The 18894-nt window shown below is 37.5% G+C and overlaps 1 protein-coding gene across 2 annotated transcripts in view; it reads right to left on the reverse strand.

The window, feature by feature from the left end:
• ACE2 (angiotensin converting enzyme 2) overlaps positions 1 to 7571 on the reverse strand; it is a gene marked incomplete at its 5' end in the record, with an annotated part of 45774 nt that extends 38203 nt beyond the window's left edge. For both annotated transcript variants that reach the window (XM_081277650.1, XM_081277649.1), the window contains one exon: positions 7356 to 7571. In XM_081277650.1, the coding sequence (XP_081133776.1) occupies positions 7356 to 7571 (216 nt within the window). The remainder of the gene's footprint in view (positions 1 to 7355) is intronic.
• Between the last annotated feature and the right edge of the window lie 11323 nt (positions 7572 to 18894).

The following is an 18894-nucleotide window of genomic DNA, read 5'->3' on the forward strand; positions in this document are numbered from 1 at the left end:
CTTTAATTTTTAAACATTTATAAACTTTTTTGTTTTTCTGAATTTTATCTTCTGAGGGGAAAGTGCTCAGCTCTGAATTCCATTTTACTGCATTACAGTGTCTTTCCTTACTCCTATGCTTGTGTGTGGGTATTATGGGTACATTGAAGCATGGGACAGACCCATTAGAGATAAGGATTAAGTCAACATTTTTTTCCTTGAGTATAGAATAGTGGTTTTGAAATACCCTACTCTGCCAGGCACAGTGGTACATGCTTGTAATCCCAGCAACTCCCGAAGCCGAGACAGGAGGATGGCAAGTTCAAAGCCAGCCTCAGCAATTTAGCAAGACCCTATCCAAAAATAAAAAATAAACAGAGCTAGGAATGTGGCTCAGTGGTAGAGTGTCCCTGGGTTAGATCTCCAGTACCAAAAAAAAAAAAAAAAAAGTGTGGGTCTCTAACTTCTGACAACTAAGAAGTATTTATGAAGTGTTCTTAGAGACTTTGCAGACTCCAGTAGAGCAGTCTTAAACGTGCACTCCAGTTTCATTGACAAGAGTTTGGATCAGCTGTAGTTGGTACTACCAAATATTAAAACAATGAACCAGGCTGCCTCTACTAGCAATGGAATCTTGCTCTCTCCAAGGATAACAATGGTCCAGGACCACCTATGTTGCTGGAGAGTTTTTGGCTTCACTATTAAAAATCAAGTGTGTTCTTTCTAAAGTTGCTTTTAAGGAGGTCCCTATTTTTCCTCTATAGCACTAGGTTTACCTTTGTGCAACTTTAGATCAGAATTGAGGTGCACTAAGAAAAGATTTTGATTATCTTTCTATTTGCTTAAACTCTTATTATTATTTACTCCATTGCATCTTCATAACTAGGTTTATGATTTAGTTTTCCTGCTATTTACTAATGTTCTGATTAATGAACTTGCTAATTTCCCATATTTGTAAGCCTTAGAGAAGATTTACAAAGAATTCTATTAAAAAAAATAAAGTTACAAAGAAGGGGCAGTGCATAAAAATATCATTTTACTAAGAGGTTAATTGTACTTTAACTGGTGAATATTCAATCTATATTTGCTGTAAGGCAAGGGGGCAAATTTATTGTGTAGCATGTGACAAGAGTTTGATTTCTGATTTTCACTGAATTTCTGAACTATCTGGAAACCTGCTTTGTTCAAAACAGATGTTTCCACATATTAATTGCTGAACAGACCTACTAGTACAAAAGCCCAGATACAAATAGAAAAATTATCTTTCCAATAGAAAATTATCTTTCCACTAAAACATGTCCAACTGTCCAGATAGTGGTGATGTTTTCAGCACGTTAAAGTAATAGTTACCTTGATATAGCATGAATGTGTGTTGCCTCATGTGCAATTATTTATAGACCCAGCTTAGTTCTTCTCCAGTGTCTCTTCTTGGAGTTGCATCTGGTTTCATTACCAGTTTCCATCTGAATCCATTGGGGAAGTATATGATTTTGTTTTGTTTCTTGGCTGAGAATTACTTAATATTAAAATTTTTGTAAGGCATGGTGGTGCAGACCTCCAATCCCAGCAGCTCGGGAGGCTGAGGCAGGAGGATTACAAGTTCAAAGCCATTTAGCCTTAGCAATTTAGCAAGGCACTAAGCAACTCTAGCGAGATCTTGTCTCAAAATAAAATATAAAAAGGGCTAGGGATATGGCTCAGTGGTTCAATCCCCAGTATAAAATAATAATAATAACAACAACAACAATAATGTCTTGTAATAATACATAATGAGTGGAGTCAACCACATAAATACCACAATGACAGAGGAAAGCAGAGAGCTTTGCAAATCTGTTTTGAACCAAGATTTTTTCTTATCCCTATCTGATGTTCCCAGTCACACTCAAGGTAGGTAGCTTTTAGGACTCTATATTGATTAAGTTTGATGCCCTCTATTATTTTAAGTTATATTCTTACAACTTGATCTAAGGATTGCCATACTAAGTCATATCCATAGGCTGACAAGTCCATTATCCTGATAGGTCAAAGTTACACCAAGGAGCAATATGGAAATAGCAGATTATCTTTAATAATGTTAAACTGATGGGATATAAACATACAAATGTCGTGCTGATTCCCAAATTTCCCTTCCTGTATAAGTTGTCTGTTACTACAATGATACTATATAAGAAACAACCCCAAACCATAATGCCCTAAGTATGTATTGTTTATGTGTCTAGAATCACTGGGGGTTGGCAGGTAGCTCTGCCGATCTTGGCTAGATTTCCTTACAACTCTGGGAGTTGGCTTCTGCTTAGGCAACTGTTCCACGTGTCTCTGGTCTTCAGTTGGCTAGCCCAGGCAGGTTTTCTTGGCAAAGGCAAAAGATGCAAAGAACAAGCCCAATTATTCAAGTGCATTCCAAGCCTCTGCTTTCATCATTTCTGCTAACACAAACCAAGACGCATGATGAAGGACACAGTCACATAACCTGCTGTGGGACAGCACTGCAAACAGACTGACGTGACCTTAGACACTATTATAGGAAAGGATTAAGAACTAAGTCCATCAATGCAGTTGACCATACTTCCTTAAGCTATAGTGGATCTACAATTCACACATTTGCTTAAATACGTCAAAAAACCATTTACAGTTTTAAATGTCTCACGTTTTTTAGATTAAAGAATAGCTCAGTTTTACAAGTCTTATCAGTGTTGCCACCTTAGTATAAATGGCACTTCCTTCTATTTACTCTAAATTTATCTCTATTGAGCTTTCAACTGTACTACCTTTCTAGTATTAAGAGGTTCAGCCAATATAGTTGTGAATACTCCATCCATCTTTTCTTGTTCCATCTCAAACTATTCAGATTTTTTTTTTCATTTTGAGTCAGGTTTTCTGTAGCACCCAACTGCCTCTGATCCCCTTAAATCACTCTGATTGCTCTTTTTGGTGTAACAGTGTCCTTTTATAAAATTCTTCCTTTAAACATGGCCACTAGCATTATGTTTCTAAAGACATGGGAAAATGTTTTCTCTTATATCCACAACTGTCTAGACTATTGTGGTCATGGAAACTTATTCAGTCTTCAGGGAACAATCTTGAATGATTTCTAGGTTTTTTTCCTGAGTTAAAAATGATTTCTAACAACTCATTAGTTCCCAGGAGAAAGCCCACATATATCCAACCTGGATTTTCTAGATTACTTCTAATTTATGTCATTTTACTATGTATTACAACTTTTGGTGGCAAGATTATTTATTATAATTTGATTTTTTTCAAACATTTGCCTATGCATTAATAATCTGCCCCAAATCTGCTTTATGGCACCTTATATTCATGTCATTGGAGAACATTTTTCAGAATTTATAAAACCTCTTTGAGGAAATAAACAAATATATCTTCTTAAGGTATAACGATATCAAGGATTGAAACACCAAGTGGCCTTAAAATATTAATGGTAATTTCAAATATTTTACTTGCTTTCACTTGAGTGGATTATTGCTGAGCAAATGTTAAAACACTGGTGATTACAGGGGCAGTTATTTTCTCTGTCCAAGAAGTTCATTTATAGTTTAATTCCAAAGAAAATAAACCAGATCATCAGATAGTCTCATTAAAATAAATCCACATTGTTTTTAATTTAGCAAGTTAGTACATCTTATAAGAACAGATGTTGGTCTGTAATAAAACATGAAGTCAGTAGTATATAAATTTATGGGGATGAATTCTCCCCTTTGTGCAGGAAAGGTTTGTTGTGAAGATACACAGTCAAAGGTTGATATTTGTTAATTCCTGACCCTGAGTTTGCTGCTTACAGGCCAAGAAGCAGGCAAAGGAAGGAACATTATGGCTGTTTCTGGGAACTGCATTGCCCCCAAGTTCATATCATTTCAGTAACTGCACTGCGAATATCAGAAGAGTCTCAGAGGTGGGAGACTCTCACTTTCCCTAGCTCTGACTTTTTCTGGTAAATACTTCTTTAAAAACCACCCATTGAGGGCAAGAGAGGATCGTAAGGAGGGGTGATATGATTAAAACATAATATATGCACGTATGGAAATGTCATAGGGAAATCCATTAATTTGTACAGTTAATATCAGTTAGTATTCATAATTTTTTTTGTGTGGGTACCAGGGATTGAACTCAGGGGCACTTGACCACTGAGCCACATCTCAAGTCCTATTTTGTATTTTATTTAGAGATAGGGTCTCACTGACTTGCTTAGCACCTTGCTTTGGCTGAGGCTGGCTTTGAACTTGCGATCCTCGTGTCTCAGCCTCCCCAGCCACTGGAATTATAAGTGTGCACCACCACGCCCAGCTTAGTATTTATAATTTAAAAAGGAAAAAAAAAAACTACCTACTTGAGATAGCAGTGAGACTGTGGGACTTTCAGAATATAAAGTCCTTGAATATTATTGTGATCAACGTTGATGTAGAGAACTGCCAGACATGGTGCTAAGATTAAAGTCATAAGCATTCAAACACATAAATTCACCAAACTCAGTAATCTGGTACAGCATAGACTATATCACTAGTATTATGATAATAATCTTCAGTTTATAGATGAGGTAATTGGGGCTGAAGGAAGTTAAGAAACTTGCTCAAGCTGGGTGCAATAGCAAATGTCTGTAATCCCAGCGGCTCGGGAGGATCACGAGTTCAAAGCCAACCTCAGCAATGGCAAGGCACTAAGCAATGCAGTAAGACCCTGTCTCTAAATAAAATACAAAATAGGGTTGGGGATGTGGCTCAGTGGTCAAGTGCCCCTGAGTTCAATCTCCAGTATCCAAAAGAAAGAAAGAAACTTACGCAAGACCCTCAATTTATAAGATTCAGAGGTAGCATTTGAACCTACCCAGAATAGGTCAGACCCCAGAGTCCACCCTTACTATAGCAGACACTTATACATGACCATAGTGTGCATATCCTTATAGCATAATAAATCTCAGCAATTCCTCATCTTTTTTTGGTGTGTGTGTGTGTGTGTTTGCGTGCACGCGCTGCTGGGATTTGAACCCAGGGCCTTGTGCATGTAAGGCAAGCACTCTACCAACTAAGCTATATCCCCAGTCCAGTTCTCTATTACATCTGCCACAGTACCCAGTGCATTAGGAATCTCAAGATGTGATCAGAGAATACAAGGGGTCACTTCCCTCCCCACCTTCCCAAGTTAATACACATAGTTGCCCCTGAGTGCATTCGTGCCACTTCTTCACTGCTGAAGGAGATACAGGACCTCTCATTTGCTTCTTGCATTTAAATATTCTCAATGTTACTTTAAAGTACTTATACCTTTCTTCCAGTTTAGCCACATTTAGTAATTTATTGTCTTTCATTTCATTTTGTACAATTCAAAAGTGATAACACTTTAATGATTCAGAGATGGTTTCAATGAACATCACTACCTCTCATTCCATAACATGCCTTCTCCACATCTGGGCTCTCAACAGAACTGTTACATGCTTCTTTAAAAATCCTAACTTTGGGACTGAGGTTGTGGCTTAGTGGTAGAGCACTCACCTAGCACAAGGGAGGCGCTGGGTTTGATCCTCAGCACCACATAAAAATAAAAACAAATAAAAATAAAGGTACTGTGTCCAACTACAGCTAAAAAGTATTTTAAAAAATCCTAACTCTGGGGTTGGGAATTTAGCTAGTGTCAGAGCACTTGCCTAGCATGTACAGGATCCTGAGTTTGGTCCTTGGCCCTGGGAGAAAAAAAATTCTAACTCCCTGCTGTGTCTCCCTCCAGAGATGGCTCACATTCTCTCCTGAATGTGTATTTCTTTTTTTTTTTTTAATATTTATTTTTTAGTTCTCAGCGGACACAACATCTTTGTTGGTATGTGGTGCTGAGGATCGAACCCGGGCCGCACGCATGCCAGGCGAGCGCGCTACCACTTGAGCCACATCCCCAGCTCCCTGAATGTGTATTTCTTGATCTATCCCCAAAGGTGCCTCTTTTGAGATGACCCACAATCTCCCTTGAATGTGTATCTGCTTTCCTAAATAAATCTGTCTCTGAAAACAAAAAACCCAACTCCTTCTCATACTAATAACAATGATGTCTTACTGTTCTCCCATGCCCACAAGCATCAAGCACTGTTCTGGTGGTTTTAAGACTAAATTAGTCTTCATAGCAATGCTATGAGGCACATATGAGTATTAGTTACTTTTTTCACAGATGAAGAAAATAAGGCTGACAAAAGCTAATTAAGTAGCTCAACTTCACCCACCTAAAAAGTGGTGGAATCAGAATTTGGATGTAGGTAGTCCAGCTCTAGCTTTTGGGTATTATTCTAGTATACCTCATCATCACCCATGAACCATTGAGCCGAGAATGAAAAGAAACCCACAAAACACTGCAATCACCTCTAACAGAAATCAAATAAAAATGGAGGGGGTTCAATGATGAGATGAAGAGAGGTAATACCAAAATGTAAGATAGGACAAAACATCTTCTATGATAGCACTGGGCTGTCAAAATCTCCTGGCTTTCCTCTTAACTTCAGAAAATAGAAAAAAAAATAGCTTGGGGGATTTCAAATGAGGCAGCAATTCTCAGATTGAATCTGTTCAGTGAATAGTAATTATTTAAATTAAACATGCAACACACTAATCATTTGGGAAAAAAAAAACAAGCTTCCAAACTATAATACTTTTGAAAGAAGGAACTTGCTGCACAAATAACACATTTTTTTTCTCAAATTAATTGTGTGATTTTTCCAGCACTTAACTGTGTAAGGATACTGCTTAGGGAATCTGTGAAAAATTTCTTAAATACTTGTACTTGTCAAATAAAGCATTTTGCTTTCCTAGAACATTCTGAGATTTTTTTTTCAGAACTGGTTTAATCATAGTTTTTCTTGGAGGGCTCTTCTGTCACTCTTGGAAGTCCCTCAGAACTCCGTGACAACGAAAGAAGGAATTCCCAAGTCCAGTCTCACCCAACCCCTGGTTAGCTTAATTACTAGCTGGTTCATTCAGTAAGCCTCCAGTTGCATTTTTTAGTCAATATGTCATTTTAGTCTTTAGATATCCCTGTTGACATTATAGACTAGAGAAAATTATTAACTCAATTACAGTAGCATTTCCATGAAATGCTTTATAACTCGGACTATAATGACAATTATTATGATCACGTTTTAAAGCATATTCACTTGTTTCTAGAATCTGGACTGAGACCAGTGAATGATTTTGCAGCCATTTTTTCAAATGAACTCCAAGGTCAATTAAGTTTAGTCATCTGGGACTACAGAATCAGGGATATAAAGGCAAACTTCCAGGCTTAGAGCTCAAGAGATTTCTTTCATTTCCCTTTTTAGTTTTATGGGCAGTAGTTCTAATCTGTAAGAAGCAACAAATACCCGCTGTGTAAACATGAGAACTCACCATCTTTTGGGTATTCTCCTCTGTGATATTTGTGTTATAATTCCAAGAAGCAAGTGAACGTTGATAATCCAGGTCTTCAGCTTCCTGGTTAAACTTGTCCAAAAATGTCTTGGCCAGTTCCTCGATGGTGGACTGAGCAGCAGTCACAGCAACAAAGCTGAGAAGGAGCCAGGAAGAGCCTAACATCTTTCCCCGTGCGCCAGGACAGGATCCCATCCACTGAACAACTTTCCCTAGAGTAAAATTTCCTCATGAGTTTTTCTCTCTTCAGCCTTTGAACTTGGGTTGGGCATTGAGGAGGGAACAAACACACACATACACACACACACACACACACACACACACACACACCAAAAAAAAAAAAAGAAAAAGAAAAAAAGGAGGAGGAGGAGGAGGAGAAAACGAAGAAGAAGAAAACAGTAAACAATCTGCTGAACCAATATAAACCTAATCCTAGAGAGGACAGATATGTAAACAGATTTTAGAATGATATTCTTTAAAGTAAAACAAATAAAGACATGTTATTCATTAATCCTAGAAAACCTTAGCTCTCCTAGCACTTTATGGCTAAATCAAAACTTGTACATTTGGTTAATATATTCCCCCAAAACTGTTAAATATACACTGAGGGTATTATGATTTTTCAGTAATGGAGAGGGTTAGAATTAGAGATCATGGGGTAATGTTGGCATTTATGTTTTTCTGAAAATTCCATTAATATTCAGTTATTCCTCTTTTATTTTTATTTACAGCTCACAGAAACTCAGTACTTGGGTAATATTTTCCCTTTTAAAGACTTTGTCTTTATAAAATCCATTTTTTGGATTAATTTTAATTTCCATGGCCATTTTTTTAAAAATTATGAGACTACTCTCCACTGCATGGGCTAAGGCTCTGATCTAGCTGTGGAAAACTTCAAATGGCTCATTTTCATCTTACTAGATGATCATGTTAAACACCAGTTCTAAGGCTGACTTGATGTCCTTCCCTTTTACTTACCTGTTCAAAACTCAGTTGAAGCTAAAGAGAAGTAAGAAATGCTGCCGCATGTATGAAATCCAAAGAGTGCCCATGTCAAGTTCTGGTCATCCATAGCCATAGGATCATGGCAAGAGAACAGAGAGATTTTAGTTGTTATCCTGTTGAATCTCAGGAGCTGGCATAGTGTTCTCAGTACCAAGGTGTAAGCATGTCACAGATAAAAGAGAGCAGCGACTTTAAATGGCAGGGCTCATGGACCTGCTTGATTGTGATTATGAAACCTTCATGCAGAGAAAACATTTCTTCACCCAGAAAAACAAGTCTTCCAGGTTCAGATGAAATGGCAATAACCAAGCCTTAAAAAAAATTCCCACTACTTAACTTTATTCCAAATTATGCATATTATTATAAATAAGAAATAAACAATAACTGTTCAAAGTGCTTTGTGTTGTAATATTTTAAATTTTTTATTGGTATACTATAATTATACATAATAATGGAATTCATTATGCTATATTCATATATGCACATATTTTATTTAAGCATCATAACAAACCTAAAGGCAAATATTTTTATTGCCATTTTATTGCTTATGAAATTGCTCATAAAATTACTAAACTTCAATAATCAGTGGTGGAGCTGAGGCATAGATCCACAGTCTGATTCTACAATATTGACCCTTAACTAAATATAGTCTACAGTCTAAGAGTGGTCATGGAGCTATAGTTAAAGAACAGCAGAGAGACTTGTGCCTTTAGTGAAGATGATGGATTTGGTACTACTACATCAAATATGAATCTAAAATATACTATCATTTGACAAAACAAAGTGGGTGACAAATTTAAATAACAAGAAAGAATGTTTAAAGAAAGTGAGATTGGGGGGTGATCAGTGTAGAAGTTTCAGTAAAGGCTCCTCTCACATTCAAGCTGAAATCCACTCTCTTCTCTCACACATTAGGAGAAAAACAGGCTACAAAGACGGAAATAGCACATAAGTCTTTGAACAAAGAGTTGAGCTGTTACTTGAATAAAAGTTGAAACAATTCTCTATTCAGGTAATTTCCCGTATGAAATATTTAGGTTTGGGGGTGAAAAATACAGTAGTCCAAAATCAATTCTCTCAGGCAGAAAATAAGATTAACATAATCAAATTGAAATGGAGAAAGCAAGAACCAAAATTCAAGCTAAAAATAGGTGGACAAGAAGCCTGAGATAAGAGTGAGACAGGAAAATGCTGGAAGCCAATAAACTTTGACAAGCAAGGGAAACGGAGGAATTGTTTACAGTGATTCTGTAGGAAAATGAGCTCATGATGCACAACTGCAAGCACTGACTAGAGTTTTGGAATTTGTGTTCATTCTCCATCGAGAAGATATGATGTTCTGATAGAATGAAAAGAATCCATGAAAAGACCAAGGGGATGGGATCCAGTAAAACAACTGGCCCAAAGGAATGTATTGTCTTTAAGAAATCATGGAGAAGCAGAAAAAAATTAGAAGACTGAACATACAAGAAATCTATTCTAACTTTCAAAAGTGCTGGAGGTGGGGGTTCATTTAAAAAGGATAGAGGAATGAGTTTGACCTTGACACTTGACAAAAACATAATTTTTAGAATGTGATTTGCACTTGGAAAAATGTATATCTACTTCACTGGGAATAAGCCAGATGTTGCCTCTGAAAAAAGAACACAATAGGTTGGTTTTTTTTTTTAAAAGCCATAGTTTATCTTCCATTTTAACAAGGGATTTAATAAAACAAAGCGCTATGACTAGGTTCAAATGTCCCCTGAAACAACTACACAGTAGAAGATTAGGCAGTCTGATCAAAAAGAGTTCACGTCCAAAACAACAATAATCCTGGTTCAACCATTACTTGCTGACTACTACTGCGCCAGGTACTGTTTTATACGTTAGATATACACCAATAAATAAGGCTGTTACTATCGTATTATGTGAGGTGAGGGAAAGAAAGAAAGAGTTGATGATAAATGCTATGACTATGATAAGCAGGAAATAAGGGAAAGACAATAAGAAGTGCAGAGATTTTTCTGCAAGGACAGCCTCTCAAAGAGGTAACATTTGAGTAGAGAGCTATGCGGATAACGAGGGGAAGACTTTTCCAGACAGGGGAACCAGAAAGTACAAAGGGTATGGAGGAAGCTAGGGGCCATACCAGGAGGGCCTTAGAGCACTTGGGCTTTTACTCTAAGCAATGTGGGAAGATAATGGAAGGCTTCAAGCAGAGCGTTTATCTGACAAAAGTTTTTTTTTTTAAATATTTATTTATTTTTAGTTCTCGGCAGACACAACATCTTTGTTGGTATGTGGTGCTGAGGATCGAACCCGGGTCGCAGGCATGCCAGGCGAGCGCGCTACCACTTGAGCCACATCCCCAGCCCTGGCAAAAGTTTTAATAGGATCAGTCCGCCTGCTGCTTAGGGAACAGTTAATGAATTCCTGCAGCAGCCCAGCCAAGATGATTGAATAAAAGCTTCATATCAACTATAAATCCAACTTGGATGCCCAAACAAAAAGTAAATCCATCTTAGACTATAGTGGACTGTGCTAATAGAAGTATGAGATACAAAATAATCTAGATAATAAATAAATAATCTATGTTCAAGTTTAGAGACATATAAGAGACTATCCAGAGGAAAATTAATAAGATAGTAGATGGATCTAAAATAATATAATTTAAAGAACACTTCAGATTTGGGAAGACTTGGGGTGGACAACTCTCCTCAATCGTGGCACTGTCATTGAGACAAAGACTTAGATAAGATAGTGAATTTACTCTTCCACTTATTAGCTATATGACTTAAGGCACTTAATATCCTCCCTGAACCTAATTTCTTTACTGAAAAACTGATGATAATATTATATCCACCATAAAGGAATGTTATATTACATGAATAACATAAGAGTGTATATAACAATACCAGAAGCCTAATAATAAAAGACGCTTAAAATGAAAGAAGCAGTGTAATAAATAATAAACGTCCACACTAAAATGTTTAGGCAAACCATTTTCAGGTTCATCTTACAAGGACACTGCAGTAGAGCTTAGCTGAGTTTGACTCAAAGGTTTATTTGGCCTATAGGATTCTGCATTGTTGAAGTTTGCTAACCTGTGCTGAAATAGCAGGCTTGAGGAGCTCACTGATAGAATGAGCAGGGTCATTTGTGAAAGGAAAAGGGAGTCAGCCAGGGAGTCTGCATGAATTCAGCCACGGAAAAACTGTCAAGTGCTCTGATCATCAAATTTGGTCCTGGTACAAAACATCATATATAAAGATAGGAGAAAACTTGAGTCAATCACTGCTAACTTGAGGGACAAAAAAATGTTGTGAATGTAAATGATTCCTCCCGAAGTTCACACATTTTTGTCTTTGTGATACATATACTTCATACACAGACTTTTCATAGCAATGTTTCTAGATAGGAATTGTGAGATCCATCTTATAATTAAGGAAACTGAGCTTCTTAGTGTTCCCATGATGCCCAAATTCCTACAACCGATAGACAGTGGAGCTGTTTTGGATCCCAGGCTGTTTACGAGGTTTCTTTCTTCTCTTCATGGAGCCATAGATTCAGTTATCTGCTAACCTCATGTAGGAATAGTAAATCCCTTGTCAATCTTTCATATTCTGAGAGCAAGAAAACCCACATTAAGTAAAAGTAAAATTTACTGCTATGATTATACCAGTTTCATATTTTGAAACTATTTCAGATAGAAATTTCTCCAAACTATATTTTATCCTAATAGGGTTGTTGCTTGGATATTCGTGTGTGTGTGTGTGTGTGTGTGTGAGAGAGAGAGAGAGAGAGAGAGAGAGAGAGAGAGAGAGAGAGGGGAAGAGAGGAGAGGAGAGGAGAGAGAGAGTGTGTGTATGTGTGTGTGTGTGCATGTTCAGATGACTCAGTGTAATCATCTGGAACATTGTTTACTGACTAGGCTATAATGCGACAATGTCTTCAGGGCTTTACATTAAATGATTGCAAATACTTTATTGCTATTAATTCTACTGTCTCTGCACATTCGCTTCCTGGAATATTGACTTCTGGTAGCCCTACCCACCACAAATCTCCTCCCTGTTTTTGATCTGCTGTCTGTTAAGATTTAAATGGAAACTAGATAACCATGAAGGTCCATCAGGAATTTCCTCTTCATAGGCTCAAAGCACAGGATAGGTCTTTACTCTGCAAGAGCAAAGTGCATAGACTTTGAGATCATGTTTCTCTTGCTGCTCAACTTTTTACGGATTTCCAACTGAGTCACAAACGGTGAGGTTGCCTAATAGTTATAGGAAAACCTCTTCTAGTTCCCCAACTTGAGAGGATAACTTTAGTAGACATCAAAGAAGAAAGAATGTTTTGTATAATTCAACATTTTTAAAAATATTCTTTTTAAAGTTGTAGATGGGCACAATACCTTTATTCTATTTGTTCATTTTTATGTGGTGCTAAGTATTGAACCCAGCGCCTCACACATGCCAGGCAAGCACTTTACCACTGAGCCACAACCCCAGCCCTTATCTTAACATTTAGTAATGCTTTTGACAGGAAGAAGAAAGGCTGTCAGGAATACAAAGCACAGAGAAATTTAAAAGTTTACATGGCCAAGAACTGTTCCCATTTAGTACAATTGATTTTGACCACATGTTTATCACATAAAGTGAATTTATAAGTGCTTTACAAAACATAAATAACCAGTTGGCTTTTCTGCCTAAAGGAAAAGCTAAAAGCTCTTTCCTGTTTACATTTTAGTCTCGTAGCAGTCTGTTTTCCCTACAGATAGAGCAAAGATAATCTTCATTAACCAACTTGACAAATATTTTCAACAGAGTTCAAATTTGCAAGGATAAACTGCATTCCAGGGAGGTTGTACTGATTATGACTGGCTTAATTTTATGACAGTACACTGCTTGCCTCAGTACTCCTAATTTATTTTCACACCTAGACACTACAAACTGTTAGCTAGCATTAGAACAAGGGAGCCACTAATATAAATTTACATCTTAGGCCTTAGAAGCCCTAAGCTTCAAAAACCTGAGACTTCATTCTAAATGAAATGGGATCCATAGCAGAGTTCAAACAAAGGAGTGACATGGTCTTATTTATATTTAAGAGGAATCAATTTGGCCCAAATGTAGCGTGTTCTCCAAACAGCAGCCAGAGTGATTTCTCTGGGTAGCGAGACCAGTGAGGAACTACTGCTGCAATAACCCATGGGGCATCTGATAGTGGATTCGTAGCAGCAGTGGAGTTGATACAATGTGGTTAAACTATGTTTTTTGAGGTTTTGCTTTGTTTCATTTTGTCTCCTAAATTTTTAAATTGGTGTATTATATATTTGTACATAATCATGGGACTTATCATTACATATATGTACATGCACAAGACATAGTAATACAATTTGGCCAGTATCTCTCTCTAGCACTTTCCCCCTCCTTCCCACATCCCATCCCCTGGTCCCTTTCCTCTGCTGATCTCACTTTGGTTTTCTTGAGATCCTCCCCCACCTCTCTTTCCTTTTACCTCTCTAGCTTCTGCATATGAGATAGAATACACAACCCTTGACTTTCTGAGTTTTACTTATTTCACTTAAATATAATGATCTCTAAATCCATTCATTTCCCTGCAAATGACATAATTTTTCTTTATGGCTGAATATAACTCCATTGTGTGTACATACCACATTTTCTTTATCTATTCATCCATCCATCAATAGACACATAGGCTGGTTCCATAGTTTGACTATTGTGAATTGTGCTGTTATAAACATGGGTATGCATGTACCACTGTAGCATGATGCCTTTAATTCCATTTTTTTTTGTACCAAGAGTGCTTAACCACTGAGCCACAGCTCCAGCTTTATTTTATTTTTTAACTTTGAGACAAGTTCTCACCAAGTTGAAAGGGCCTTGCTAAGTTGTTGAGGCTGGTTTTGAACTCTTGATCCTCTTGCTTAGCCTCTTGAGCTGCTGGGATTACAGGCATATGCCACCATGCCTGGATGATGACTTTAATTCTTTAGGATAATGCTGAGGAATGGTACAGCTGGGTCATATGGTGGTTCCATGCCTAGTCTTTTCAGGAAATCACTACTGATTTCCATAGTGGTTGTACTAATTTACAATCCCACCAACAGTGTAAAAGTGTTCCTTTTTCTTCACATCCTCTCCAACGTTTATCTATCTCTCTATTTATTTATTTTGGTACCAGGGATTGAACTCAGGGACACTCAACCACTGAGCCACATCCCCAATCCTTTTTTGTATTTTATTTAGAGACAGGGTCTCAATGAGTTGCTTAGGGCCTCACTAAGTTGCTAAGGCTGACTTTGAACTCGCAATCCTCCTTCCTTAGCCTCCCAAGATGCTGGAATTATAGGCATGCACCACCGTGCCCACCTCCAACATTTATTATTATCTGTATTCTTGATGACTGCCATTCTGAATGGTGTGGGATGAAATCTCAGTGTAGTTGGATTTGCACTTTCCTAACCTCTAATGATGTTGAATATTTTATTATATATTTGTTGGCCATTTGTATTTCCTCTTTGGGGAAGTCTCATTTGCCTATTTATTAATTGGGTAATTTGATTTTTTAGTATAAAGTTTTTGAGTTCTTTACATAATATTCTAGATATTAATCCTCTGTCAGAAGAATAGCTAGCAAAGATTTTCCTCCCACTCTGTAGGTTCTCTTAACATTCCTAATTGTTTCCTTTGCCATGAAGAAGCTTTTCAATTTGATGCCATCGCATTTATTAACTTTTGGCATTATTTCCTGAGCTTTAGGGGTCCTGTTGAGAAAGTTGTTGCCCGTGCCTATATGCTGGAGTATTGACCCTATGTTTTCTTCTAGGAGTTGCATAGTTTTTGGCCGTCTTTGTCTCTTCTGATTAATTTTGTTTTAGTCTGCTTTGACAGATATCAGAGTAGCTACTCTTGCTTTTTTTTCTCTATTTGCATAATTTCCATCCTTTCACTTTCAGTCTCTGTCTTTGCACATAAGGTGTGTCTCTTGCAAACAGCATAAAGTTGGGTCTTGTTTTTTAAACCATTCTGCCAGCCTATGTCTTTTAATTGATTAATTGAGACCACTTATACTCACATTATTATATAGAGATGTTTATTAATTTCTGCCATTTTGATTTATTTATAATGTTTAATTTGGTTCTGTTTTTCATTTACTTAGCTATTCTTCAAATGAGATTTGTTTATTCATGAGCTCTGAGGTTTCTTTTTTATTTCTTCTTTGTGAAGTATTTCTTTAAGTAAGTTCTGTAGTGTTAGTTTAGTAGGCATGAATCTTTTTGATTTTGAAAAATAGCTTTGCTGGATATAGCGGTCTTGGTTGATAGTTTTTTTTTTCTTTTCCAGAACTTGGAATACATCATTCCAAGCCCTCCTGATTTTTAGAGTTTGTGCTAAGAAAAGCAGAAGTGATTCTGATTGGCTTTCCTCTAAATATAACCTTACATTTTTCTTTTTAGGCTTTAAAATTTCTGTCCTTGTTTTGTATATTGGGCATTTTAATTATAATGTGTCATGGAGAGGTTTTATTTTTGGGGGGGGGGCCGACTGGGAATTGAACCCAGGGGCACCTAACCACTGAGCTACATTCCTAGTCCTTTTTTGTATTTTGTTTAGAGACAAGAACTCACTGAGTTGCTTAGTGCCTTGCTAAGTTGCTGATGCTGGCTTTAGACTTGCAATCCTCCTGCGTCAGCCTCTCAAGCTGCTGTTATTACAGACGTGCACCACCGTGCCCTATGAGAAGTTCTTTTTTGATCTTGTCTATTTGAAGTTCTGAATGTCTACTTTATCTGGATGTCCATCTCACTCTGAAGGTTTGGAAAATTTTCTGTTTTTATTTATGTGAAGAGGTTATCTATTCCATTAGCCTGCATCTCACAACCATCCTCAATTCCAATAATTCTTAAACTTAGTCTATTAATGTTGTCCCAGAGTTCTTGTATATTCTGATCACGGTTACTATTTTCTTTTCTTTAATGCTGTCTGAATGTTCAAGGTTGGCTACTTTGTCTTCTAGCTCTGTGATTTTATCTTCAGCATGATCGGCTCTGTTAGACTATCAACTTAACATTTTATTTGATTTATTGTGTCCTTCATTTCTAAGATTTCTGTTTGGTTCTTTTTCAACATTTCATCTCCTTATTGAATTTCTCATTCATATCCTGTACTGACTTCCTTAATTCATTCAGTTGTTTTTTAGTGTTCTCCTAGAAATCATTGGTCATTTTTATAATGACTCTTTTGAATTCTTTATCTGATATATCACTCATTTCAATATCTTTGGGGTCAGTTGCTGGTGAATTATGAACTTTAGGTAGTGGCATGTTGGCTTGTTTTTTCATATTTTCTGTATTTCTCTACTGGGTTTTATACATCTGTTGAAAGGGACTTCTCTTCCACTTTTATTTGTGGGCCTTTTTAGGGCAGTCTTCACTTGCCAAAGTGTCCGAGAGTGATCTTAACTGAGAGCCCCTTGTAGGTTTTGGTATCCACTGCTTTTGTGTTAATTCTGTTTTTGCAGTAGCAATGGATGTCCATAGGTGGGACCTGGTAGCCCATCCCTAGCTGTTTCTACTTGGGGTCTAGTCATTAGTTTGTTTTTCCCCCGTTTATTGGTGCATTAAAGTTGTACATAATGATGGGATTTGTTGTTATATATTTATATATGCACACAGTATAACAATATAATTTGGCTAGTGTCACTCTTCACCACTCCCTCTCCCTCTTTACCTTGATCCCTTTTCTCTACTGATCTCTAGTTCTCTACTGATCTTCTATTCTTTGTACTGAAGTATAGCTGAAGATTGAGTGTCATTAATTTGCAGGTGGAGCAAGGTGTGCAACAAAGTCTCTGTCCTGTGAACTTGTAGTGTCCCTATATGTCCCAGTACCTCACAAAATAGGGGGAAACAAATCATAGCATCAACCAACGCAACAATAAACAGTATTAAAATAAATACCTAGTCCCTACTGTGATATCTACAATGTTAATTACCACAAAAAAAAAAAGAAAAGAAAAGAAAAGAAAAGAAATGGTGGGGTCAGCAATTACCAACAGCAAAAACAATAAGTAAACATAAAGTAGGTCTGGCATTGAAGCAAACAATAGGTGTCAACTATGTTATCCACAGCAGGAATAATTGCAACATTATTAACGGTGGGAGCAGGAATTATAAAAACCAATAAGTTCTAAAAGATAGTAAAAATACAGTTAAGAGAAAAGAAGATGTGATAGGAAGGTAGAAAAGATTTTACAATTTCAAAAAGCAAACAGGGAAAATGCAGAAGAGATATAGCAGATGATGGTTACAAGGAAGGAGAAGAAACAAAGGGAGAGAAAAATAGAGAATAATGGAATTTGGCTGCTAGCAGGAGAATAAAAGAAAAAGAGAAATGAGAGAAATAAATGAAAACAATACAAAACAAAACCAAAACACACAAACCAAAAATCCTAACCTTTAAAAGTCAAGGCAAGGAAAATGAACTATATTTTCAAAAGGCTAAAAATGAGAGGGAAAAAAAATCCCCAAATATGCATATGTATATATGTCCACGAACCAATCAGCATAGCAAGCACACGTACATACACACAGGAAAAAGATTCTTAATTAAGTGGTCAAAATAGTCAATGAGAATGAACAGTCACTGTCTATGCCCAGCTGTCCCTTCTTTTCATTTCTTCTTTTTTCCCCCCACCCTGTACTGGGGATTGAATCCAGGGGTGCTTAACCACTGAGCCATAGCCCAGTGCTATTTATTTATTTATTTATTTATTTATTTATTTATTTAAAGATAGGGTCTCTCTAAGTCTCTTAGGCTGGCCTTAAAGTTGTAATCCTCCAGCCTCAGCTCCCCAAGTCGCTGGGATTACAGGTGTGAGCTACCACACCCAGCTTTCCATTTCTTCCTGAGCTATGTACTGAGAATGAGAGCAGAAGCTGGGGGTTGTTAACTCCTTCCTCATTTGGTGTTGCTCTCCCAGCTGCCAGTTAGAGGGGCCTAAGACTGAAGATGGTTAAAGTAAGTCCCAGAATCCCCTCTCACCAGTATGAGATAGGATGGAATGGGAAGTACTGACAGTTGGAGTCTTTGCAGAGACTAGATTGGTGTTGCAGAGTTCTATAAAGGGGAGTTCTGGCAGCTGGTGCTTAGGTCTAATCAGGCCTCAGCGGTTTGGGTGTGTGGTGTCTGCTCTAGGGAGATTAAATCAACACACCCCTAGGGCCCGGCTCTCGGTGGGGAATCTGGATCTCAGAAGCCTCCCCAAAATTCTATTCATGGGGGAAGGAGAGCCAATCCTCCATACACTGCAGCCCACGAACACAGCCTTCCTGGGCTTAGTCCCTCAGAGTATGGACACTCGCCTGCCCAGATTCCCCACCTGCTTCAGCTGCTCCTCAGCCGCCAGTCTCAAAGGAGCAGCGAGTTGGCTCCCTTTTGCTTTTCCAACTTGAATCCTCCTGTGTAAAATCTTCTCTGTGCCCGTTTTGCTACCGTTCTGTTAGGTCCAC

This window comes from Spermophilus citellus, assembly GCF_964194105.1.
Source record: "Spermophilus citellus genome assembly, chromosome: X".
In the NCBI taxonomy this organism is placed as follows: Eukaryota; Metazoa; Chordata; class Mammalia; order Rodentia; family Sciuridae; genus Spermophilus; species Spermophilus citellus.